This window comes from Lolium perenne, chromosome 4 (genome assembly GCF_019359855.2).
Source record: "Lolium perenne isolate Kyuss_39 chromosome 4, Kyuss_2.0, whole genome shotgun sequence".
Classification (NCBI taxonomy): domain Eukaryota; kingdom Viridiplantae; phylum Streptophyta; class Magnoliopsida; order Poales; family Poaceae; genus Lolium; species Lolium perenne.
Window position 1 is genome coordinate 250,033,114 of NC_067247.2, and position 27,353 is coordinate 250,060,466.

Below are 27,353 nucleotides of genomic sequence, written 5' to 3' on the forward strand. Positions count from 1 at the left end.
TCTCTGCTCGATGTCCTCAGTACATTATTATCCTTCCACACGTTTGCGATCTATAAAGTGCTACTATGTATATTGAGTATATTTACAGATACAAGATATTTACAACAGATTACATATGGTTTATCATGGAAAAGAAACAACCTTGTTCCTTGAAAAAAGAAAATCGCCGATATTATTGGTTGTGACGAGTCTAAGGTACCATGTATGTATCTTGAATCTTGAGTGTGACGAGTCTAAGGTACTGATAAATATGGTACAGTCTAAACAGACGCTTGATTCGCTAAAACTTGCCTATGTGTGTGTAACAGCTGATGGAGAAAAAACAAGCATGCCTACTTAATTACGTACGGACATGGTGGTGCTAGCAACGTAATATTGCTTTGCTGCTAGCTAGCACGCTCCACACAGAAATGTATATATGCATCTCACGGTATGATTGCTGCACCCCCATGGGGCTCTCACAGGCGTTTGGATTTTGGACCGTCCGATCGAGCTGACGTGGCGCGATCTCGGCCAGCCATTCCATCCAGGGCGCGAGGCCCTCCCGCAGACCCGCATTTTATCCACGGGTCCTGTGAAGCCCGCTCGGCCCAGACTCTCCCGTCGCGCGTGGCTGCCAAACCCTAGCCAATCCTCTCCCTGCAGCCTGCCTCGCGATTTCTTCCTCCCCTGCTCGCCCCCCGCGCGGCCACCACACCATGAGCTCGGCCCGGTGCCGCCGATGGAGCGACGAGGCGCGGGAGAGGCACCGCTGCTGGAGCGCAGCGCGCGGGAGCGGCGCGCCGGTCGAGGCGTAGGAGAGGCACCGGTGATGGAGCGCAGCGCCGCGGGAGCAGCGCGCCGGTGGAGCGACGACGTCGAGCGAGCTGAGTAGTGAGCGGGAGCGGCACCGCCCGTGGACACAGCAGCCTATTGCTGCAGCAAATCGTAAGCCTGCTTCTCTCCCCAATCCCTACCTCCATCTCTCCCCCCAATTCACGCCTCCATCTCTTCTTCATTCCTTTCCATCTCTCCTCCAATTCCTTTTCATCCTTTGGTTTTCCCCATGGCTAGAGTAGGGAGAGGCAAAGGGAAGCATCCCTCCATGGATGAGGAGGCGGAGCTTGATGTGGATCACCGGGGGCAGCGCCGCGCCGCCGCCAGGGATGGGAGGAAGGGGAGGAGGCAGAGAACAAGGAGACATCGAGAAGAGGGGTGTTTTGATCTCCTTATTCCTCCAATGGATGGGGAACAAGCAGTATGATTGCCTCAATTTCGAGTCAGCTCAGCCGCCATGAAGGAGGAGGATGTGCTCCACCTCATCTCCATCCTCACGGCTTTGCCACCGGATTGGTGCCGATCTCCGTGTCCCCTGCAAGGGGATCCCAACCTTTCCATCTCTCCTATCAATTTCTCGGTTTCTCTCTAGCAGGTTACCATCTATCTCACTTCTCTCCTTTTCATCTCAGATTTTGATTTATCTTTGATGTTCTATGAAAAATCTTAGCAGGTTATAGCGGAAGATTAATCCATGTAATGTTTATATTTGAAATTTAGCTGCAGCTAATGTACAATATATTACCTCACTCACATATGTGACTTGAATTTGTAGTGTATTTTCTAACTTCCGTGTGGCACTAGCATGTGCAAGCTATCATTAATAAAATAGCATGATAAATTTTTTTCTGGATTGAGCAGTGATACGTCCAATTTGCATCACTATTTTATATCATAATTTGCTGTTATTCATTGATATATTTCATATTGGGACACAATACTTATGTTATTTCATCTATTTTGCATGTTTCATCATTATTGGAGGATCAAGCACCGGAGCCAGGATTCTGCTGGAAAAAGCACCGTCAGAACGCAATATTTCGGAAGATCAACTGTGGGAGGAAATTATACCAAAAATCCTATTTTTCAAGATGACGAAGGAAGCCAGAAGGAGGGGCCAGGAGGACCCAGGGTGGGCCCACACCCTAGGGCGGCGCGGCCCAGGCCCTGGCCGCGCCGCCATGTGGTCTGGGGGGCCCACGACCCCTTTCGCCTCCTTTTCTTCGCGAAATCCTTCGTCCCGAAAACCTAAGCCAGAGAGGGTACCTCGCGAAGAGTTACAGCCGCCTCTGCGGGGCGGAGAACACCAGAGAGAAAAGAGCTCTCCGGCGGGCAGGAATCCGCCGGGGAAATTCCCTCCGGGAGGGGGAAATCGATGCCATCGTCACCGTCATCGAGCTGGACATCATCGCCATCACCATCATCATCATCTCCACCATCATCACCGCCGTCATCACCGCTGGACACCGTCACCGCCGTAGCAATTTGGGTTTGATCTTGATTGTTTGATAGGGGAAACTCTCCCGGTATCGATCTCTACTTGTTGTTGATGCTATTGAGTGAAACCATTGAACCAAGTTTATGTTCAGATTGTTATTCATCATCATATCACCTCTGATCATGTTCCGTATGATGTCTCGTGAGTAGTTCGTTTAGTTCTTGAGGACATGGGTGAAGTCTAAATGTTAGTAGTGAACTATGGTTGAGTAATATTCAATGGTGTGATATTTAAGTTGTGGTGTTATTCTTCTAGTGGTGTCATGTGAACGTCGACTACATGACACTTCACCATTTATGGGCCTAGGGGAATGCATCTTGTATTCGTTTGCTAATTGCGGGGTTGCCGGAGTGACAGAAACCTAAACCCCCGTTGGTATATCGATGCAGGAGGGATCGCAGGATCTCAGAGTTTAAGGCTGTGGTTAGATTTATTCTTAATTACTTTCTTGTAGTTGCGGATGCTTGCAAGGGGTATAATCACAAGTATGTATTAGTCCTAGGAAGGGCGGTACATTAGCATAGGTTCACCCACACAACACTTATCATAACAATGAAGATTATTTAGCTGTATGTAGCGAAAGCACTAGACTAAAATCCCGTGTGTCCTCGAGAACGTTTGGTCATTATAAGTAAACAAACCGGCTTGTCCTTTGTGCTAAAAAGGATTGGGCCACTCGCTGCAATTGTTACTCTCGCACTTTACATACTCGTACTTTATTCATTGTTACATCAAAACCCCTGAATACTTGTTTGTGAGCATTTACAGTGAATCCTTCATCGAAACTGCTTGTCAACACCTTCTGCTCCTCGTTGGGATCGACATTCTTACTTATCGAAGATACTACGATACACCCCCTATACTTGTGGGTCATCAAGACTATTTTCTGGCGCCGTTGCCGGGGTGTGAAGCGCTATTGGTAAGTGGAATTGGTAAGGAAAACCTTTACTGTTGTGCTGATTTTATTTCTGCCTGCTGCTATAAGTCATTATGGAGAGATCTTCTCTTCAATTTCTATTTGGGAAATCTACTACTACTGCAACGGTAGTGGATGAGGCGCCAGGTGAGGAAGTGATACCATATAAAATACCTATGAAAATTATTGAACGTGTTATGGATAACCGCTATGAAGGGGATGGAACTGTCCACCCCGGTGATCATTTACTGTTTTTGCATGAATTATGCGGGTTATTCAAATGTGCAGGTATTGCTATGGATGAAGTGAGGAAGAAATTATTCTCTTTATCGCTGTCTGGTAAGGCGGCGCATTGGTATAAATTACTGGATAATGGGGATTCTCTTGAATGGAATGATATTGTGCCCCGGTTTTATTCTAAGTTCTATCCTCCAAGTGAAATTCATAAGGATCGGAATCGCATATATAATTTTTGGCCTCATGATGGAGAGAGTATTGCCCAAGCTTGGGGGAGATTGAAGTCTTTAATGCTCAAATGCCCCATTCATGAGCTTCCTGGTAATGTTATTATTGATAATTTCTATGCAAGACTTTCTTTTCAAGACAAGACCTTGCTGGATACTTCTTGTTCTGGATCATTTACACGCAACAAAGAAGAGTTTAAAAGGGACCTTCTTGATCGGATCCAAGAAAATACTGAAGGATGGGAGAACGACAAGGATAGAGAATCAGGTATAATTTATGATTATAAATGCATTGAAGCTTTTATGGATACTGATAAATTTCGTAATATGAGTGCTACATATGGTCTTGATTCTCAAGTTGCTGTAAATCTTTATAAAGCTTTTGCCTCTCATTATGAATTGCCAAAGAAGAATTTTGATAAGTATCATGAACCGTATAAAGATAAAATTGATTCATCTATTAATAAATGCGTTGTAGTTGAAACTGCTGATCATGTTATTCCTGAAGCTTATATTGAAAAAACTCCTTTTCCTGCTAAAATGAAAGAGTACTCTGTTATAAATAGTGCGGTTCATAAAAGTGAAAAGAAACCTATAGAACCTGAAGAACAAATAAAAGTTGAACCTGCTGTTGCAATAGTTAAAGATCTTGTGACTGAAAATGTGGAGGATGGTCATATTATTTTCTGTGAAGATGCTTCTAATATTGTTTCACATCCTAATAAACCCAAACAAGCTAGTGTTCCTATGCTATCTGTTAGAATTGGTGATCATTGCTATTATGGATTATGTGATATTGGTGCAAGTGTTAGTGCTATTCCGTATGAGCTTTACACGGAGATTATGCACGAAATTGATTCTTGTGAACTTGAAGATATTGATGTGGTTATTCAGCTGGCTAATAGAGAAACTATTTCTCCAATTGGTATTGTTCGAGATGTGGAAGTTTTATGCGGTAAGATTAAATATCCTGCTGACTTTTTGGTACTTGGTTCTGCTGCTAGTGATTATTGTCCTATTATTTTTGGTAGACCTTTTCTAAATACTTGTGGAGCTATTATAGATTGCAAGAAAGAGAAAATTTTGACTAAATTTGCTGGTGAATCTTATGAGTTTAACTTCTCTAAATTTACTAAAACTCCTTATAAAGCTGATTTGCCTAGTAATGATTTTAAAATGGAGCAGTGTGCATCTATTGTTCTTGTTCCTAATAATCCTTTGCAGCAACATTTGGAGGATAGCGAGAGTGAAGTTTTTAGGAAAGAAAGAGATGAGCTTGAGGAAATTTTTCTTCGCCAACCTATTCTCAAGCATGATTTACCGGTGGAAGATTTGGGTACAACACCGCCACCAAAGGAAGATCCTGTTTTTGATTTAAAGCCTTTACCTGATAATCTTAAATATGCTCATATTGATGATAAGAAAATATATCCTGTTATTATTAGTTCTAAGCTTTCAGGGATTGAGGAAGAAAGGTTATTGGAAATATTGAAGAAGCACCGAGGCGCTATTGGCTACACTCTTGATGATTTGAAAGGGATTTCTCCTTCTATTTGCCAACATGCTATTAATATGGAAGATGATGCAAAGCCTGTTGTTGAGCATCAGCGTCGTCTAATTCCAAAGATGAAGGAAGTGGTAAGGAATGAGGTATTACGACTTCTTGAAGCTGGTATTATATATCCTATTGCTGATAGTAGATGGGTTAGTCCTGTGCATTGCGTTCCCAAGAAAGGAGGTATGACTGTTGTGCCTAATGATAATGATGAGCTCATCCCTCAAAGAGTAGTTGTAGGGTATAGAATGTGCATTGATTTTCGAAAAGTTAACAAAGTTACTAAGAAAGATCATTACCCTTTACCATTTATTGATCAAATGCTGGAAAGATTGTCTAAAAATACTCATTTTTGCTTTCTTGATGGTTATTCTGGGTTTTCACAAATTGCTGTTAAAGCTAAAGATCAAGAGAAAACCACTTTTACTTGTCCCTATGGAACTTATGCTTATAGACGCATGCCTTTCGGTTTATGTAATGCTCCTGCTACTTTTCAAAGATGCATGTCTGCTATTTTTCATGGTTTTTGTGAAAGTATTGTAGAAGTATTCATGGATGATTTTTCCGTCTATGGGAATTCTTTTGATAGTTGCTTGCGAAACCTTGATAAAGTTTTGCAGAGATGTGAAGAAACTAACCTTGTTCTTAATTGGGAGAAATGCCACTTTATGGTTAATGAAGGAATTGTATTGGGACATAAAATTTCTGAGAGAGGTATTGAAGTTGATAGAGCTAAAGTTGAAGCAATTGAGAAGATGCCCTATCCTAGGGATGTAAAAGGTATTCGTAGTGTTCTTGGTCATGCTGGGTTTTATAGGAGATTTATTAAAGATTTCTCCAAGATTTCAAAGCCTCTTACTAATCTTCTTCAAAAAGATGTACCATTTGTTTTTGATGATGATTGTAAGGAAGCTTTTGAAACTCTTAAGAAAGCCTTAACAACTGCTCCTATAGTTGAACCTCCTGATTGGAACTTACCCTTTGAAATTATGTGTGATGCTAGTGATTTTACTGTAGGCGCTGTTCTTGGACAGCGAGTAGATAAAAAACTGAATGTTATTCATTATGCTAGTAAAACTCTTGATGCTGCTCAAAGAAATTATGCTACAACTGAAAAGGAATTATTAGCTGTAGTTTTTGCTTGTGATAAATTTAGATCTTATATTGTTGATTCGAAAGTTACTATTCATACTGATCATGCTGCAATTAGATACCTTATGACAAAGAAAGATGCTAAGCCGAGGCTTATTAGGTGGGTACTTCTTTTGCAAGAATTTGATTTACATATTGTAGATAGGAAAGGTGCTGATAATCCTGTTGCTGATAATTTATCTAGATTGGAAAATATTGCTTATGATCCTGTTCCTGTTAATGATAGTTTTCCAAATGAACAATTGGCTGTAATAAAAGTGAGCTCGCGAGACAGTCCTTGGTATGCTGATTATGCTAACTTTATTGTTTCCAAGTACTTGCCTCCAACCTTTTCAGCTCAGCAAAGGAGGAAATTCTTTTATGATTTGAGGCATTATTTCTGGGATGACCCACACTTATATAAAGAAGGAGTGGATGGTATTATGCGAAGATGTGTCCCCGAATATGAACAACAAGAGATATTGAGTAAATGTCATGGTAGTGCTTATGGAGGACATCACGCCGGAGAAAGAACCGCGCAAAAGGTTCTACAATCAGGTTTTTATTGGCCAACTCTCTTCAAGGATGCGAGAAAGTTTATTTTATCTTGTGATGAATGCCAAAGGGTTGGTAATATCTCCAGACGCAATGAAATGCCCATGAATTATACTCTTGTTATTGAACCGTTTGATTGTTGGGGATTTGACTTCATGGGACCTTTTCCGTCTTCGGAAGGTAACACTCATATACTTGTTGCTGTTGATTATGTTACTAAATGGGTGGAAGCTATACCTACAAAAAGTGCTGATGGTGAGACCTCTTTAAGAATGCTCTTAGATATTATTTTTCCTAGATTTGGAGTGCCTAGATATATTATGACTGATGGAGGTTCTCATTTTATTCATGGAGGTTTTAGAAAAACTCTTGCTAAGTATGGTATTAATCATAGAATTGCTTCCGCTTATCATCCTCAAACTAGTGGTCAAGTAGAATTATCAAATAGAGAGATTAAATCTATTTTGGGAAAGACTGTTAATAAAACTAGAAAGAATTGGGCTAGTAAATTGAAGGATGCATTATGGGCTTATAGAACTGCTTATAAAAATCCCATGGGAATGTCACCTTATAAAATGGTTTATGGGAAAGCTTGTCATTTACCTTTAGAACTAGAGCACAAAGCTTATTGGGCTGTTAGAGAATTAAATAAAGATCCTAAACTTGCCGGTGATAAGAGGTTGTTGCAATTGAGTTCTCTAGATGAATGGAGAAGTGAAGCTTATGAAAATGCTAAACTCTTTAAAGAGAAAGTTAAAAAATGGCATGATAGGAGGATTATCAAAAGAGAATTTAATATTGGGGATAAAGTCCTATTGTATCGGTCTCGTCTCAGATTCTTTGCAGGGAAATTACTCTCGAAATGGGAAGGACCATATGTTGTCGAGGAGGTGTATCGTTCAGGAGCAATCAAAATTAGCTCTCTCCAAGGCAATGCTACGCAAGTGGTGAATGGACAAAGACTCAAGCATTATATCTCGGGTGATTCTTATAATGTTGATGTTGATATTATTCAAGTGGAAACACCGGAAGCTTTCATCAAAGGGCAAATTGACAGTCCGTCAGAACTCGACTTTGAATAGGTAACAGTACTGGTAATGAAAAGTACGCAATTTACTTTCCGAACAATATTTTCGCTGTTTTTGGAAAATATGAGAAATTACGAGTTCGAAACGGAGTGGAAAGGACGCACGAGGGGGCGCCACCATAGGCCGGCGTGGCCAAGCCTGGGCCTGCGCCGACCTATGGTCTGGCCGCCTCGTCGCCCCTTTCCGACTCTGGTTCGATCTGGTACTTTCCGTTTGTCGTGAAAAATTTTGCTATATAATCCCCCGGACCCCTGGAGGTCCGTATATCGTGTTTTCGACGTGTTTTCTTTCGAGTTGTTTCTGCCAGGATTTGCTTCGGATCTAGAGCCATCATGTCTTCATCGGAAACTCCGAATGACAGCTCCAGCAAGGATGTTGGCAACTTGTACATGGAGGAGCTGAGGATGCACCCCAAGGAGTTGCTGCTCGTTGAAGGAGAACTGCAGGTCAAGGATGTCCAGGGTCCTAAAGGAGAAGGAAGCCTGGAAGACAGGATGGAGAAGCTAGAACAAGAGGCTTTCAAGTACAAGAAGATGGCTGAGCGTGAGGTGGATATCTTCCACAGGATTGTGTCTGAACTCATTGCTGAACATGAGAAGGAAACTGCAAAGCTTTGGAGCAACATCCTCTCACTTCACGACACCACCAACAAGCTCCAAGAACAACTCTATGATTTTCAGAATCAGAACTGTGAGTATGAAAACAGGTTTAAATACATAAGCCGTGCTGCTAGTTTCAGGATCCCCGAGACCAAGATGTCGTTTCTTGATGGAGAGCCTCTTCCTTGGAAGTTTGATGACGGGAATTCATCACCACCATCTCCGCAGGAGTAATTCATCATCGGTATTGGCATCCCCTTGGTTTGTTTCAAGCTTGGGGGAGTGCCGCGGTATCACATTATCACTACCTTTTACTTTTATTGTCAAGTAGTGTCATATCATGAGTAGGGAAGTTATCATATAAGATGGGTTGCGTTTGGAAGTATCTCTCCTTTAGTTGGTTATCTATGTATCCCTTGGTGTGAGTTATCGTTATGGAATATTAAGGAGAAGTCTTATCATTTACATATTGCACATCTTATTTTAGTTTGCAATCTCTACTATATGATTCACCTTGTTGTTAGTATTAGTATCACTTTGGGAGCATTGAATGAATCTATTTGGTTTTGGCAAACTTAGCATTGGTCAATAGCAACAACGCTTTGAGGTTTAAATAGAAAAGAGAAATACATGTAGATGTTTCATTGTCTTTCTTGTTAGCTCATAGCTTACTATTCTGAAGTTAAAATTGTTTGTGCTTACAAGGAAGATGCATGATTGTTTCTATCATATGTATGTTTGTTTGTTTCCCTCGACTCTTATGCTTGCTAATTAACCTTGCTAGCCAAAGACCATCTTGAGAGGGATTACTTCTCGTGCATCCAAACCTTAACCCAAACCTATGTCATTTGTGTCCACCATACCTACCTACTACATGGTATTTTCTGCCATTCCAAGTAAATACTTCATGTGCTACCTTTAAACAATTCAAAACTTAGTATCTCTTATTTGTGTCAATGTTTCATAGCTCATGAGGAAGTATGTGGTGTTTTATCTTTCAATCTTGTTGGGCAACTTCCACCAATGGACTAGTGGCTTCATCCGCTTATCCAATAATTTTGCAAAAAGAGCTGGCAATGGGATTCCCAGTCCCAAATTAATTAAACTAAATAGACACTCCTCCATGGTATGTGATTGATGGACGGCACCCGAAGGATTCGGTTAGCCATGGCTTGTGTAAGCAAAGGTTGGGGGAGTGTCATCATCATAATAAAACTAAAATAAAAAGGCACTCCTTCATGGTATGAGATTGTTGGCAGGCACCCGAGGATTCGGTTAGCCATGGTTTGTGAAAGAAAGGTTGGAAGGAGTGCCACACAAAATGAAAATAATATGGGAGCCGCTCTTGGGAGGTTGTCTGGCAAGGGGGTTAGAGTACCCGCTACCAGTCGTTGACAACAGCAAACACCTCTCAAAATGTTACTTTTATTCTCTTTATATGATTGCAAAACTGAAAAGGCTCTAGCACATGATTTGATCCCTGCTTCCCTCTGCGAAGGGCCTGTCTTTTACTTTATGTTGAGTCAGTAAACCTATTTCCCTCCATCTCAAGCAAGCATTTGAGTAGTTGTGATCAAACCATTATATTGTGATTTGCTACATCATGTCTTTTATTCTTCCTTGTTTAGTACAAGTTTTATCTGAATGAATATAGCTTTGCAAGTTATCAATGATCATGAGAAGACCATTATGATTGAGTATGCAAGTTGTGCCTTATAAACTTTAACATGAGAGAGCTGCTCAATGAGATAAATATAATCTGTTAATTGTTCTCTGACCAAGAACGAAGTTTGCCATCACCAATCATGATTTCTCATGCACCTTTACTTGTGATTACCTTATACTTGTTTCAATATGAGTTATAAGAGGTTGTTTACTATAATGTCATGTGTGAATGAATATGATGCTTCTTGTCCGTATTTTATTTATCGACTCTTCACTCCATAAACATGTGGTCATGTCTATCGAGTTCAGTTTCGCTTGGGGACAAGCGAAGTCTAAGCTTGGGGGGAGTTGATACGTCCAATTTGCATCACTATTTTATATCATAATTTGCTGTTATTCATTGATATATTTCATATTGGGACACAATACTTATGTTATTTCATCTATTTTGCATGTTTCATCATTATTGGAGGATCAAGCACCGGAGCCAGGATTCTGCTGGAAAAAGCACCGTCAGAACGCAATATTTCGGAAGATCAACTGTGGGAGGAAATTATACCAAAAATCCTATTTTTCAAGATGACGAAGGAAGCCAGAAGGAGGGGCCAGGAGGACCCAGGGTGGGCCCACACCCTAGGGCGGCGCGGCCCAGGCCCTGGCCGCGCCGCCATGTGGTCTGGGGGGCCCACGACCCCTTTCGCCTCCTTTTCTTCGCGAAATCCTTTGTCCCGAAAACCTAAGCCAGAGAGGGTACCTCGCGAAGAGTTACAGCCGCCTCTGCGGGGCGGAGAACACCAGAGAGAAAAGAGCTCTCCTGCGGGCAGGAATCCGCCGGGGAAATTCCCTCCGGGAGGGGGAAATCGACGCCATCGTCACCGTCATCGAGCTGGACATCATCGCCATCACCATCATCATCATCTCCACCATCATCACCGCCATCATCACCGCTGGACACCGTCACCGCCGTAGCAATTTGGGTTTGATCTTGATTGTTTGATAGGGGAAACTCTCCCGGTATCGATCTCTATTTGTTGTTGATGCTATTGAGTGAAACCATTGAACCAAGTTTATGTTCAGATTGTTATTCATCATCATATCACCTCTGATCATGTTCCGTATGATGTCTCGTGAGTAGTTCGTTTAGTTCTTGAGGGCATGGGTGAAGTCTAAATGTTAGTAGTGAACTATGGTTGAGTAATATTCAATGGTGTGATATTTAAGTTGTGGTGTTATTCTTCTAGTGGTGTCATGTGAACGTCGACTACATGACACTTCACCATTTATGGGCCTAGGGGAATGCATCTTGTATTCGTTTGCTAATTGCGGGGTTGCCGGAGTGACATAAACCTAAACCCCCGTTGGTATATCGATGCAGGAGGGATCGCAGGATCTCAGAGTTTAAGGCTGTGGTTAGATTTATTCTTAATTACTTTCTTGTAGTTGCGGATGCTTGCAAGGGGTATAATCACAAGTATGTATTAGTCCTAGGAAGGGCGGTACATTAGCATAGGTTCACCCACATAACACTTATCATAACAATGAAGATTATTTAACTGTATGTAGCGAAAGCACTAGACTAAAATCCCGTGTGTCCTCGAGAACGTTTGGTCATTATAAGTAAACAAACCGGCTTGTCCTTTGTGCTAAAAAGGATTGGGCCACTCGCTGCAATTGTTACTCTCGCACTTTACATACTCGTACTTTATTCAACTGTTACATCAAAACCCCCTGAATACTTGTTTGTGAGCATTTACAGTGAATCCTTCATCGAAACTGCTTGTCAACACCTTCTGCTCCTCGTTGGGATCGACATTCTTACTTATCGAAGATACTACGATACACCCCCTATACTTGTGGGTCATCAAGCAGCATATTGCGATATTTGTCTAGGTTCATCTCTGAAATCAAATTATAAAACTCAGATCTCATTATATGTGAGTTACCGTGATTTTATTTCCCTTTCACACATCAGATTGCTGCTATATGGAAGTTGCTTGAGATTCCGTGTCACGGTTTGATTGTCCATCCTGGCTTTTATAGTGTCATGCGGAGAAGGAGTGGTGAAGAGAGGCTTCACGGAAGACATCTATTGCCTTGAAGAGCAACACCCAACCTTCTGCAACAAGGTGAGCAAAGATTCATAGAAATTGTTCCATGCCTCAAGTTTGGTTAACAAGAAGAACTTGCTCGCTCATTTGGTTAAATACCTGAATATTTATTCCTTAACATGTCTTCTGTTGTTTAGCAGAAAGAAAAGAAACAATTCTTCTAGTGATTAATCTGTAGAGAAAGTTGTCTCTGAAATTTTTATCTGGAAATGGATACTTTGGATACAGATGATTTTTGCTTGAATTGGCACGTGGTCTTCTTTTAGCCTCCAAATTATTTAGGATTCGTACATTAAGATGTACATTAAGATCTGCAGCTACTGCTTCTAGAAAAGATGTGCTCTATTTGTTTTCTGCATTTCATATGTAGTTGAATCAATACCACTATTCATATGCTCCCCTTGCTGTAGATATTTTACTTTCATCTCTATTTGTTCACCTATTAACAGATTGAAGTTATAGGGCGGTTAGCCACGTTGTTCATACCTTCGTCACCACCATCACCTCCTGCCCAGCTGTCTTGAGACTGAATATAGGTTTCAGCGATGGGTTCCTCACCTCACTCTGTCATCTTATAATTTGGCATCCATTATTTAGTCGTGTCTTCCCTCATCATCCTTTTCATTGCTTGCTCAGGTCGACCGGGTCTTATTGGTAAGCAGTGGCTCTTCCTATGTGTGTATGGATCAACAACTTCCGACACCCAACTTCCAACCTTTAATCTAATGACTTGATGACTAATTCTCTGTTGCAGTACTGCATTCTCACTTTGCACCACCGTGTCGACCAAAGGTAATAGACTCAATCTTCTATTGTTATATGGGATGTATTTATGAGTTAGGATTTCACATACGTGCTAATATATGGGATGCATTTATGGGTTAGTTCTGCAAAAGAAATATCAACGCTAATTGTTGTTTTCACCGGAAAAAACAAATATTTACATAGTTGCCACCTATGTCTTAGTGAGCTGAGATTGGCCACTCATGTATTTTTTGCTTACTGAATAATGGATGATTTGCCAACAGAGACAACCAAATATTGAAGCGCATACATTATACTGTACCAGACAATGCAAAGGTGTGAAGTTCCTTTGTGCTCAACGGCAACACAGAACTTCTAGGCCTGACTTGTCAACGGCCCAGACTCTCCCGTCGCGCGTGGCTGCCAAACCCTAGCCAATCCTCTCCCTGCAGCCTGCCTCGCGATTTCTTCCTCCCCTGCTCGCCCCCCGCGCGGCCACCACACCATGAGCTCGGCCCGGCGCCGCCGATGGAGCGACGAGGCGCGGGAGAGGCGCCGCTGCTGGAGCGCAGCGCGGGAGCGGCGCGTCGGTCGAGGCGTAGGAGAGGCACCGGTGATGGAGCGCAGCGCCGCGGGAGCAGCGCGCCGGTGGAGCGACGACGTCGAGCGAGCTGAGTAGTGAGCGGGAGCGGCACCGCCCGTGGACACAGCAGCCTATTGCTGCAGCCAATCGTAAGCCTGCTTCTCTCCCCAATCCCTACCTCCATCTCTCCCCCCAATTCACGCCTCCATCTCTTCTTCATTCCTTTCCATCTCTCCTCCAATTCCTTTTCATCCTTTGGTTTTCCCCATGGCTAGAGTAGGGAGAGGCAAAGGGAAGCATCCCTCCATGGATGAGGAGGCGGAGCTTGATGTGGATCACCGGGGGCAGCGCCGCGCCGCCGCCAGGGATGGGAGGAAGGGGAGGAGGCAGAGAACAAGGAGACATCGAGAAGAGGGGTGTTTTGATCTCCTTATTCCTCCAATGGATGGGGAACAAGCAGTATGATTGCCTCAATTTCGAGTCAGCTCAGCCGCCATGAAGGAGGAGGATGTGCTCCACCTCATCTCCATCCTCACGGCTTTGCCACCGGATTGGTGCCGATCTCCGTGTCCCCTGCAAGGGGATCCCAACCTTTCCATCTCTCCTATCAATTTCTCGGTTTCTCTCTAGCAGGTTACCATCTATCTCACTTCTCTCCTTTTCATCTCAGATTTTGATTTATCTTTGATGTTCTATGAAAAATCTTAGCAGGTTATAGCGGAAGATTAATCCATGTAATGTTTATATTTGAAATTTAGCTGCAGCTAATGTACAATATATTACCTCACTCACATATGTGACTTGAATTTGTAGTGTATTTTCTAACTTCCGTGTGGCACTAGCATGTGCAAGCTATCATTAATAAAATAGCATGATAAATTTTTTTCTGGATTGAGCAGCATATTGCGATATTTGTCTAGGTTCATCTCTGAAATCAAATTATAAAACTCAGATCTCATTATATGTGAGTTACCGTGATTTTATTTCCCTTTCACACATCAGATTGCTGCTATATGGAAGTTGCTTGAGATTCCGTGTCACGGTTTGATTGTCCATCCTGGCTTTTATAGTGTCATGCGGAGAAGGAGTGGTGAAGAGAGGCTTCACGGAAGACATCTATTGCCTTGAAGAGCAACACCCAACCTTCTGCAACAAGGTGAGCAAAGATTCATAGAAATTGTTCCATGCCTCAAGTTTGGTTAACAAGAAGAACTTGCTCGCTCATTTGGTTAAATACCTGAATATTTATTCCTTAACATGTCTTCTGTTGTTTAGCAGAAAGAAAAGAAACAATTCTTCCAGTGATTAATCTGTAGAGAAAGTTGTCTCTGAAATTTTTATCTGGAAATGGATACTTTGGATACAGATGATTTATGCTTGAATTGGCACGTGGTCTTCTTTTAGCCTCCAAATTATTTAGGATTCGTACATTAAGATGTACATTAAGATCTGCAGCTACTGCTTCTAGAAAAGATGTGCTCTATTTGTTTTCTGCATTTCATATGTAGTTGAATCAATATCACTATTCATATGCTCCCCTTGCTGTAGATATTTTACTTTCATCTCTATTTGTTCACCTATTAACAGATTGAAGTTATAGGGCGGTTAGCCACGTTGTTCATACCTTCGTCACCACCGTCACCTCCTGCCCAGCTGTCTCGAGACTGAATATAGGTATCAGCGATGGGTTCCTCACCTCACTCTGTCATCTTATAATTTGGCATCCATTATTTAGTCGTGTCTTCCCTCATCATCCTTTTCATTGCTTGCTCAGGTCGACCGGGTCTTATTGGTAAGCAGTGGCTCTTCCTATGTGTGTATGGATCAACAACTTCCGACACCCAACTTCCAACCTTTAATCTAATGACTTGATGACTAATTCTCTGTTGCAGTACTGCATTCTCACTTTGCACCACCGTGTCGACCAAAGGTAATAGACTCAATCTTCTATTGTTATATGGGATGTATTTATGAGTTAGGATTTCACATACGTGCTAATATATGGGATGCATTTATGGGTTAGTTCTGCAAAAGAAATATCAACGCTAATTGTTGGAAAAAACAAATATTTACATAGTTGCCACCTATGTCTTAGTGAGCTGAGATTGGCCACTCATGTATTTTTTGCTTACTGAATAATGGATGATTTGCCAACAGAGACAACCAAATATTGAAGCGCATATATTATCTTGTGCAGACAATGCAAAGGTGTGAAGTTCCTTTGTGCTCAACGGCAACACAGAACTTCTAGGCCTGACTTGTCATTCTTCCTGCAGCATGGTTGAGGTTTGTCTCCGAGCATTCATCTTCTCTGAGATTCATCTTCTCTGAAAATAGTAGGCTATTAGTTTTATTTTTCTGTGCTAGGATTAGTTATAATTAGGTGCTAGGAATTAACGATAGGAGTAAGATTAAATATAGTGTCTTCTCAATGCTGAAAATTTATGCTTGCGAGTGTTTAATCTACTAACTGACTTGAGACCTATTACAGAAAGGCAATCACTTAAACATATAGATAAAAGAGAGCTTTATCCTTTCAGCTTTTTAGGTATACTTGGCTCTTGTAATATAATATCCGAAACTACTTCCTGATGAGCAATAATTTTCTAAAGCTTCTCAGATAAAAGATTCCAGATTTTAACAGGGCATATGCATATTTTTCTCCCAAAAAAGCTCAACTAAGACATGGTCATTATGGAGTGAGCTTGCCTTGTGACTGAACCTTTTTCCAGCTTTGCTACCATTGAACAGACCTCTGCTTCTTTATTTATGAAAAAATCCCATTAATCCTATTAACTATTACTTTTCCTATGGTTGTCCAGCTATGCTTTGACATGACTAACTGTAGTATTGCTCCTGGTCTTCCAGACAATTCAAATTCTGGAACTACAAAGATACTATTCAAGAAATATGGGAATACAAAGTAATGAGTAGCAAAAAAAACTTATTGCGCGAGTCTTTGGATTAGCTCCTCAATAGCACTGCCCTTGGACCTCAATGACACAGCTCAACATGAATTTCGCATCTAAAGGTTACAAAGTTTCCTTTAGATTTATTAACTCCAGTTCAATAAGGATTTCAGCATGCCGTAAATCCAAATTGATAATTTTACTATTGTTTTGGCTGCTAATTGTTTCATCCAGAAGTTTCTTCATTTTAGAGGAGAACACTCATTCATTCACAGAATAAAAGTTTACAGAAGCTTGCGGAGGCAGCTCATTTAGTTTAGGAGAAAATCCCTGGAGTTTGAGATGGTTTCCCTCCCATTGTTGTGTACTATATTACACCGCAGATGCCAACTTTGCATTGTACTGCTGAATAAATCTTGCCCTGTGCGCATAAATTTTTCCACTGGATTGCAGGAAAACGCAGCTTCAGAGGATGTGCAGATTCAAGCAAAGCCAGTGCTCGCCGTCACCAAGGTGTTGCGGTGTTCCGCGGTCGTCCGCGTCTCTGAGGATGGTAATCGAATTGTTTTCCCTTGGCCTGCCTACCATTAAGTATTCCTGTGTCGTGGCTACTAAGCATAAATTCTGAGCGAAATGACAATATTCCATTTCCAGTTTTATGTAGAGACTAACATAGTGAATTTGTAGTTCATAGTAAAACTGATGATTCAAACCACGACTCCTTAATGTTATATCAAATGCATAATATAAGCAGCTAAATCACCTGGTAAAATGAATGGTTGTTGCATGGTGCAAATAAGACGGAAATGAACATGTCTTACTTCAGTTATACGCAAGTGACATAGTTTGGTAACTATTGTTTCATTTTGCTCTTATACAAGTTTTCTGAGCATGGCAAGGTATGTTATCTCTATAGCCTTAAAAATCATATTTGAAAGTTCAGTAACATATAGCAGCTACTTAAAGGGGCATTACTACAAATGGATGAATCATGTATTGTAAATTCTGATTGTGCTATGTTGTTTCTGAACTGTGTGCATCACGGGTGATTAGCGTAAGGCTACGGAAACATGTTGGATAAGAGGAAATTGTGCGACACAACTTCAGTAAAATTCTCAGAAGAATAGGAAGTAAACCGTGTTATAGAGAAGGAACTTAGTTTTGCAGTAGCTGATCTGGAAATAAAACCAAAGTAAGCTAAGAGATCAGTTTATGCAGTTGAAGAAATTATAACAAAGGAATATGAAGAGATGCTCTCATTCTCATCTCACACAAATCGACATTATTACAAAATCTTCTTATAGAGGTAGAACAGTCCGAAAGTTATGTCTGTCATATGTTTTAGTCCAGATAATAAGAGATCGGGTTACGTTTTTTTTTCATTTGTAGATATGTTGCCAGGCTATGCGATGGAGACACTACCGGAGGAGGACATCATATCCTAGCAACAACAACCTAGGACGAGATCCATTTCGCCTGCAACGAAGTTTTGGTAGACCGTCCTGTCTAGGTAGGCGGCCGCGACATCCTGACGAACTTGACTAGCATGTGTAGGTGAATACAAAATTGAGAAATAAGTGAACGGCAAATTGTTGGTGAATGTAAATTTCTGAAAGGAAATAATTAGTTTTATGTTCGTTTTGGTCAAACATCGTTACTGCAGCTGATGCTTACTGCAGCTGATGCTGTGTTATAATCTGAGTTATTCCATGCGAGCTCGTACTGCAGTTTGGGTTATAATCTGATTTCTGATATACTGCTGGCATTTTTTTGCACATAATACATGCTACTTCAGCTACAATGCAGCTAGCAGCACAAATAAATTGTCAACCAGTGAACCTGCTGCTTATGCAATTGAATAAATAGATGAGCTCACACAGGTTGATATGGTTGCTTGTACATGCATTTCTCCTATATTTGTTTGCTGCAGCTATTTGATATACAAAAATTCAGAGAATGCTTTTCAGGTTATGAGCATCGGTGAATGTTTCCCAGGCCAACTTCAGCAGATAGGTTCAGAGCTTAAATTGATGTGTCCTTTAAGTTCTCTGAAAAATCGGATTCACAAACCATCCTTAATTAGAATTAGGACAAACGACCCTCTGCTAGCTAGCTACAGTCTAATCAGCTCGCATCAAGTCACGGAAAATAAGAGTTCAGAAAGCTACAGTCTAATCATTACGCATCAAGTCACGGAAAATTAGAGGAATTTATGACAGAACACAAATACAATGATGTTATCTCTCCTTTTTAACAATTTTTTTGTACCCTGTGTACATAGTAAAGGAAAATCAGAAAAATACACTTGGAAAACCAACAATTCAGCTTTTATAATGGATCGCTGTAATTTTATTGAACCGAATGATTCTTCAGAACGATCAGAACGATAGGGATGCTATTAATTAGCTTATCTTGACATAAGCATAGACGACCTTGCCGGAATGCGGCCACCGCACCTGCCTGGTGCCGGCCTTACCTATTTTGCTGTTTGACTACGTTCAATCACCTGATAATTTTTATGTTTACCCGGTAAATGCAATTACGACGTGACTTCTAAAGACCATTCTGAAATAGACTCATGTAGATGTTGCTTTTGTTGTTCTATCCTTAATTTTATCGATCTTGAAAAAACCAGAGTGTTAATTATTATAATATATGCCTCTATTTCTCTAATTGTATATAAGCACGTTTGGTTGATGATTTGGTTTATTTTATCCTAATTTCATTTGATTGACTTTGTTTTGTAAAATCTAACAATGTATTATCATTTAGCTACCTAATTTTATCATTATTATACAAAGTGTAAATCGAAATGAAATTGACGGGATGGTGCGCCAAGGCGCACCTCTAAATCTAGTGTAATTTCACACCAACGAGTGACCGGGGTACGTAGTGATGAGTAGTATATGGAGTGAGGAACTAAAATATGAGGGTGTCGCCTTCGACGTCGTTGAGCCACCCGTATTTGTCCATGTAGGGGTTGGCGGTGCTCTCCGGCGGGTAGTCGGCGATGCAGTCGGCCCACGCGCCCTTGTCGGTCATGTCGCCCTTCACCTCCCACATGCAGCTGTTGCACTTGAACCCGGAGCCGAAGGTGACCATGAGCACCCTGTCGCCTCTCCTCAGCCTCCCCTTGGCCTCCATGTACGACAGCACGTACCACAGGCTGCTCGCCGACGTGTTCCCCCACCGGTGCAGCGTCATCCGCGCCGCCTCCACGTCGCCGTCGTCCAGCCCCAGGCTCCGCTTCACCGCCTCGATCACAGCCGTGCCGCCCGGGTGGAGGCAGAAGTGGTCCACGCCCGTCTTGAAGTTGATCTTGGGGCCGCCCTCGCCGCCCTTGCGCTGCTGCTTGCTTCCGCGTCGCAGGATCTTCTTCCACATGAGCTGCGCGGAGAACCGCGCGAGCTCGGACACGGGGAGGATCAGCGGCGCCAGGGTCCGGAGGTTAACGGAGAAGGCCCGGACGGCGGCCTTGGGAAGGTTCTTGCTGAGGGTGATCCCCACGCGCCCTTCCTCGTCCTCCCGCTGCTGCGCGCACAGGTGCGCGTCGTCGTTGGCAGCGATGTTGGAGCGCACCAGGCAGCTCAGCTCCATCTTGGCGCGGCCCCGGAGCGCCGGGTCGTTGGTCAGCAGCACGGCCGACCCGCCGGAGCGGAACAGGCAGTTGGCCAGCATCATGGACTTGTCGATCCCGGAGTACCAGTTGGGCGCGATGGACTCCGTCGACACCACCAGCGCCGTCGCGTTCCGCCGCGTCCGCAGCGCGTTGCGCGCCAGGTCCAGCGACACCAGCCCGGCGCTGCACCCCATCCCTGACAGGTTGTACGCGGCCACGTCCTCGCGCATGCCGTACCGGTGCACGATCCGAGCCGCCAGGGATGGCGCCGGGGAGAACATGGACACGTTCACGACCAGCACGTCCACGTCTCGGGGCTCGAAGCCACTCTTGGCGAAGAGGCCGGCGATGGTGGCGTCGAGGAAGGCGTCCATCTCGTCCACCGAGTCCTGGTGGGTGGGCGTGTCCTCCCGCTGCTCCAGGATGTTTACCGGGCAATAGGTCTCCTCGCCGATGCCGGAGCGGGTGATGACGCGGAGGAGGAAGCGGTACTCAGATATGCCCAGGCGCGAGTTACGCTGGACCACCTCGCCGGCGACCTCCGTGTTCACCTTGCGGTCGTCCGACGGCTTGTGGCAGACGTAGTCCAGGAGGTAGCACCGCGACTGCCGGCGACGGGCCAAGGAGGTCCAAGCCAGGTAGACCACCGCGTGCGCAAGGAGGAGCACTGTGAGCACGAGCAGCAGCTCCATGTTGATCGACCGATCTTGCTAATTAACTGATCTCCTGGCAACGGATCAGAGCTAGCAGGTTAGCTAGCTGTATGTTTGACGGGAAGGGTGTGTGTGTGTGTGTGTGTGTGTGTGTGTGGTTCCGGGGTGCAGTGGCAGTGCGTATATATAGGCGCCCGTGGTTAGGGGTGGGCATAAAAACCCGAAACCGAACACCGAAACCGAACTAACCGGAACCGAAACCGAATTAACCGAAACCGAGCTAACCGAAACTAATTTCGGTTGGCAATTATGAGAACCGAATTTAAGAATATTAATTCGGTTTTGAATATCAATTGACCGAAACAACCGAAATAACCGAGATATATACAAGAGAGAACTAAACAATTTGGTCGAGTCTTTGGCCATCCACTACCGCGAGTACTTATGTGGTTGTGTGGAAGAGACAATCATTATCGAGTTACGTATAATTTTTTCTACAGATACTTCCATGTCTCATAAGTAGTACATTACTAGTACATGGATGCATGGCTGATTTAAAGAGCAAATCATGTGTACGTGGCGTATGTATGTCATGCTTCATGTGATAGTTGAGCTTCCTGCGTTCCACCATAATACCACACTCACACGCACGCATTTAGCTGTTATTATTTCTTAGTATTTTGTATTGTTGAGTCAATTCGGTTATAACCGAACACCGAACCGAATTCATCGGTTAACCGAATTCTTGATTAACTAAAAACCGATATTATTTCGGTTCATGTTTATCATTACCCGAATTATAGAAAAACCAAAAAAACCGAACCGAATTTTTGGTTAAAACCGAACGCCCACCCCTACCCGTGGTCAAGTGGAACGCGGGGAAGAAAAGGAAAGGAAAGGTGGCGAGCGCAAACCATTACTCTACTTTTGGGCTGTGCTCGATGAACCAGGACGACATGGCCTGGAGAGACGGCCTGTGCCATGCAAGACAATTTAATTGGGTTCACATTCATGTTTAATTTAACTGGGTCCGCTGAATGTTGCAGGACAGCTCTAGTTTGCCCAATGGCACTAGTCCAGTGATTTTATTTCCATTTCAAGTTGCTCCTTTTTTTGTGTATGCCCAGCAACACAATTTAATTGGGTCAGAATTGGTGTTGACAACTCCATTTGAATTGTCTTCAATCTAGAAGGAGATGTGTCTTGTTCAACTTTCATTGTTTTTTTTATTTTGCTTCTGCATCACATGTCTTCATCTGATTTAACTTTCCTTTTAATACCCTTCTTCCTTAAAATTAGATACATAACTTTTCTATTAATACCCTTCTTTCTTAAAATTAGATACATATTTAAACTTAAACTTTCAAATATAGACAATTGGCACACATATCCAGAAGAAAGTGGTTTCATTATATGCAGCCATGCAGGGTTTAGTAATATGTTGTCTTATAAAGTAATGGCAGAAGTCGAGAATTCTTTTTTGATAAAAGTGTGCTGACTTTCTTTTTTAAATCAGCCGACCTTTGTAGGTTGCTCTCCAGTTGCATTTAAAAATATGCAACCTCTATTAAGGTGTAATTCTATTAATTTTAAACTTTCACTTGTATGTTATATTTTAATTATGTTTAATTTTATTTGTATTTTTCGAAAATCAATTCATTTTATTTTTGCTAATTTGCACTTTCAGTCAACATTTGTTGCACTCCTAAAATGTGCAAGTATCCCTTTGTAATATGGAACTTTATTCATCTATTTTTATTGGTTGTTTTCTTAGGTTGAGTAGTAGGTTTTAGAAACCTAGTCGGCATGTGACTCTCAAGCTCCAAAAAATACCAACTCTTAGGCAACACACTAGAGTGAATTCTTTGTACAGCGTTTGTAGTTTGCTTGTAGTATGTATTTTTCTCGTACTACGATATATAACATGTTGTCTCTATATAAAAGATAAGATGTGAAATTTATCCCTTCAATTTTATAATAGACACCTTAATCATTTACTATATAACACAAGTTGTGTCCCCAAACCAAATCCCAAGGAATTGCAAGCTACAGTTCAACTATGGATGTCTTGAGGTGATGAAATTTCAAAAGAAGTGCAAGGATGGAGAAGAGAAGATAAATAAAGAGAGAGACGTGAGAAGAAGAAAGGAGTGGAGTGAGAGAAGAGAGATAATGAGAGAGATAAAATAAAACAGCATCACGACAAAAGAAGCAGTGGGAGAGACAAGAGATGGATGATGAGAGAGAGAGATACGACTACCTTGTAACATCCAAGGATTAGAGACCATAAATAGAGAGGAAACAAATGTGTGCATTGCAATCATACATAGAAAACATGGGAAAGCAATTTTGATTAAAAAATGTTGAAGTGATTGAAGTTTCACTTAAGTTGATGGAACTGAAGTAAATCATGAGGTTGAGTGCGATAAACTTCAAGCGGGCATTTTCTAAAAAAAATATGATAGATAAAGGTGATTTGATCTACGGGCTATGACAAATGGGGTTAGAACTAAAACAACAACACATTATTTAAGGATCAAATACTAGATCTGCAAAGTTATTCCTTATAAAAACTTATGGATAAAATTAAGTACACAAATTAAGAAAAATAAGAAGAAATATAATAGCCAAATCTGACATATCTTTTCCATGTCTTTATTAAATATTTATCCTTACCATGATCCTCATGTATTCATTAAAATAAAGTCTTGAACACATGACAAGGAACTCAACACAAGTCTTACCATCAAGTTTTCATCTATTCTAACCTTATCTATTCCAATCTATTCACATCACAAACCAGAAGGGAGAGATGCATTCTACCATTATCTATCTACCCTTATTTATTCCAACCTATTCAAGAGATATTGTCACCTAATTTTGAGTTAGAGCTTTAGGATATAACCCAGTTCACTCAAAAGTTGGAGAAGTTAACTCAATCTTAAAGGGGCCATAAGAAGTAACTGTTGTGAATCCCATAATGAGACTAGAAGCATTTATAGGAAGACTCATGATGTCTGCAAAGTTACAGATCACGTATAACTAGTTTTCAAAATTAAGAGTATCAAATCCACGGTGGAACTGATTAGTAATAGTTTTATTGCCTCTTATTATCTTCACTCAAAAGTGCTTCAAGTTATCTTTAAATCCAAAGCAAGAATGAAAGTAATTGAAGTTGTGAACAAAGTAAAATAAAGTAAATGATACTATGTGAACAAATAGTAAAGTGGTCAAAACGCAATATGGGTAAAGCGTTATCGGGGAGTTGAGGATCAACCAATAGCCTAGGTATGGTGATTAGGAATATCATTTTTTTCTTTTATATATGTATGTGTGTGGCTAGGTTCCTTATATGGATGCTCCCAGAAGCAATGTTTTACATCCCTCATGACCACTATATTATCCCATCACATGTCAGGCAGGTCCAGTAATTAAGGGTCTCCCCATGGTCACATATGTACTGTTATCCTCGTATATACATGATTGGCAGAGGCGGCGGATTGATGTCACCTATATGTCCACGCACCGCCAACCATATACAATGATGATGCTTACCAGCATCCATTGGGTAAATATTACATGGTTGAAAACACACAACATCATTGATAAGAACCAACATACTTCATAACTATTAGATAATCAACAAACTTTATTTCATTTCATAATTTGGATAGGTATTCTCCATATCTCCAATAACAAATGGATCTACTCACACATGGAGGAAAATTACGTAATCATGAATCTATGGATGGAAAATAGAAGATCGAAAGAATACAAATATAAATCACATTCAAGGTTAATGATTGCAATGAGATGACCAATGGTGATGATGATGTTGATGACGATGATGAAGATCGATGCATTGGTCTTCAATGATCCAAGCATGGTGAGGATGGATCCCCTTCGATGAGTCCCCCCTCCGGATCCCTCCTCGAGGTCAGGTTTCGGTGTTTTCAGGTGGCGCTCTATGTCTAGCTTCTCAAATCCATCTTCGTGGGGTGAATATATTTGACAAGGCGGTGGTACAGGCGGGCATTAGCGTACCACATGTTGTTAAATCGCATGTGGGTTGTTGTTGGAAGATCTTTAATGCTCCAAATCATCATTATTTGGCCCTATGGTTCCTTGTGCCTTGGTTGCAAATCATCCTCATTATTTCCAAGATCATGTGAAACAAATAGAATAGGTGCGTGACAACATGGTAAAATACGAAATTCCTAACACTAATTAGGCATTTAGGTGATGTAAAACATGTTGCTTGTTGCTCTCATCAACTCCCAATGAGTAGACTTATATAATCAAAAAGAGATAGTAAGTTCTCTTAGCCAAATAGAGGTTCTAAGAGAATAGGTAGTACGAACTACACATTGATTAACCATGCAACTTAACTAGCGAAGTGGAACCTAAGCATGTATGATCAAAGAAACTTTGTGGCCATATTATAAACCCTAAGAATAGCTGTGCTTATGAAAGTCGGTACAAATTAGTTAAGTGTTACACTTGTTGGATATGGTGCCCTAGAGGCAAATAATAAAGAGAATTTATTATTATATATCAATAGTTCATAATAAGTTTTATGTCATGCTATAACTGTATCAATTTGAAACATTGGTATATGTGTGGTATGTAAACAAACCATGGTTCCTAGGAAACTTTATGCGAACTAGCTCATTCGTCAACAGATGATCGAGGTTTCCCGATCATGGACACACACGTTATTGACAATGGAGTCATATCATTTGGTGAAATATATGAAGGAAATTCCCAATATAAGTATTGCAACACGATCAAGTCACAAATTTCATGTTGCGATAGTTATGAAAGTGTAGTAACCTAACCCTTAGACCGTGAGATCATATCTAATCAGTGAGTCTACCTTGAATGCATCAACCGTCACAACATAGAAGGGTGATCATGTGCGTTGGGTATTCCGAAGGGATCGGTTGAGGCGTATGCATCGAGAGCAAGTTTTGTTCATCCGCGTGACGAAAGATACTCTAGGCCCACTTGATGAGATCACAACTAAGTTGCAACACATGACTAGGTCATGAGGATGGAATCACACGGGAACGAGATGAATGGCCTTGTCGGTAACGAGATGGAACTAGGTATGGTGATACCAATGATCAAGTCTCGAATAACTGCCAGTATCGAAGTAACATAAGGAATGGGACTCGACATTTGCGGTTCAAGGACTTTATACATTTGTGGAATACACAGGGATCATTTCTGTTCTCCAGAACACCCTGGTGATCATTGATCGGAGAGGAGTGTCGATCACGTCGAGTAGTTCTCGAACCGTAGGGAAACATACTTTAAAGGTTCAACGAAACTTAATATTGTTTGGTATTCATTAGAAACACCGGAGAATAGAGAAGAGAGAACCAGAAAGGGTTCCCGGAGAATCTGAAGGATGTTCAAAATATTTCGAGAGGTGTCTCAGATCATCGGGAATTGAATAAGATGTAATATGTATTAATTAAGTGAATTAATATTTATTATATATTTATTTAATATTAAAAAGGTTCATCCCACCTTAATGGCCCCCCTCTTAGAGGGGATCCCATTAGTGGTCCCTCGCCCCCCATGGAATTATGGGGGGTGGGGTGGGGCTAGGGTTTGGCATGGGCCTCCTTGAGGCCCAGCTGGCCACCTCCTCCCCTCCCTAGGGTTTTGGCCGGCCACCCCTCCCCTTCCCCTATATAAGATGGAGGCTTGGGGGGAGGAGGATCACAGAATTCCCCTTGAGGGAAAAGGAGAGTCCCCCTTCGGGTGCCTCTCTTTCCTCTCTCTCTCTCTCTAGATATCTCTCTCATGTGTGGTTTCCCCTAAGAGCTGCGCACGAAGGGAGTTGACTACACCCAGTACGCAGGAGCGCAACTGGGATCCGAATCCAGAATATCTACTTCCACACCTACGTTGGATTGGATACGGAAGCGTCGTTGAGCATCATATGTGTGGGAAACTACGAGGTGTTGCCACTTGCGGCACTCAAGGTCGTACGGGGGGACTGCAACTCATCCCTGAGGTCGGCGACTAGTACGACTACATCATCCATGTTCTAGAGGAATGTTAATCGCTTCCGGTCTTCAAAGGTATAAACACCGAATCTCGTTGTTACAGTATTTCTCATAGATAGATCTGGGAAAATAGGATATGCTAGTTAGAATTTTTTGTTTTCTGCTGCGAACCCCTACAGTGGTATCAGAGCCGATCTATGTGTAGTTATGCTTGTACGATCAGAACACATGCTGGATGTGGGCATCTATTCTATAATTTTTACCCTCTCACGTGCATTTGTTTATATCGCAACATGGTTTGATGAAGTGGCCCCGACCGACCTTACACGTACACTTACGCGGTACTTGTTCCGCACTTGACATATGGCATGTACAATATATGCCGCAGGGGGTGTCTATCACTCTTACCTTAGTTGATATAGTATCCGCA

General features: G+C 41.9%; 1 protein-coding gene and 3 long non-coding RNA genes across 8 annotated transcripts; 3 read left to right on the forward strand and 1 right to left on the reverse strand.

Moving 5' to 3' along the window:
- The first annotated feature begins 958 nt into the window (after positions 1 to 958).
- LOC127332311 (uncharacterized) lies at positions 959 to 13,531 on the forward strand. Of its 3 annotated transcripts, XR_011743494.1 has the most exons (5): positions 959 to 1,411; positions 12,260 to 12,413; positions 12,845 to 12,931; positions 13,032 to 13,187; positions 13,424 to 13,531. It is a non-coding gene; the product is annotated as an uncharacterized lncRNA (long non-coding RNA). The 3 variants fall into 3 exon arrangements; XR_011743493.1 differs by lacking the exon at positions 959 to 1,411 and having other exon boundaries at positions 12,162 to 12,413; XR_011743496.1 differs by lacking the exon at positions 959 to 1,411 and having other exon boundaries at positions 12,162 to 12,413; positions 12,858 to 12,931.
- Positions 13,532 to 13,543: 12 nt separating this feature from the next.
- On the forward strand, positions 13,544 to 15,398 carry LOC127332312 (uncharacterized). 3 transcript variants are annotated; one of them, XR_011743497.1, is made up of 4 exons: positions 13,544 to 13,871; positions 13,998 to 14,355; positions 14,725 to 14,878; positions 15,323 to 15,398. It is a non-coding gene; the product is annotated as an uncharacterized lncRNA (long non-coding RNA). The 3 variants fall into 3 exon arrangements; XR_007870374.2 differs by having other exon boundaries at positions 15,310 to 15,385; XR_007870373.2 differs by having other exon boundaries at positions 14,003 to 14,355; positions 15,310 to 15,385.
- A 17-nt stretch (positions 15,399 to 15,415) lies between these two features.
- On the forward strand, positions 15,416 to 18,383 carry LOC139830628 (uncharacterized). Its single transcript, XR_011743498.1, has 4 exons — positions 15,416 to 15,652; positions 15,880 to 16,008; positions 17,085 to 17,184; positions 18,021 to 18,383. It is a non-coding gene; the product is annotated as an uncharacterized lncRNA (long non-coding RNA).
- A 574-nt stretch (positions 18,384 to 18,957) lies between these two features.
- Positions 18,958 to 21,053, reverse strand: LOC127332310 (3-ketoacyl-CoA synthase 12). The gene has a single exon (XM_051358582.2). It carries the CDS (start codon positions 20,940 to 20,942, stop codon positions 19,551 to 19,553), a length of 1,392 nt encoding a protein of 463 aa, XP_051214542.1. The 5' UTR covers positions 20,943 to 21,053; the 3' UTR covers positions 18,958 to 19,550.
- Positions 21,054 to 27,353: the final 6,300 nt, after the last annotated feature.

What these genes read in the sequence shown, in the direction of transcription:
- LOC127332310 (XM_051358582.2), bottom strand. Translation starts at nt 20,942, where the DNA reads ATGGAGCTGCTGCTCGTGCTCACAGTGCTCCTCCTTGCGCACGCGGTG.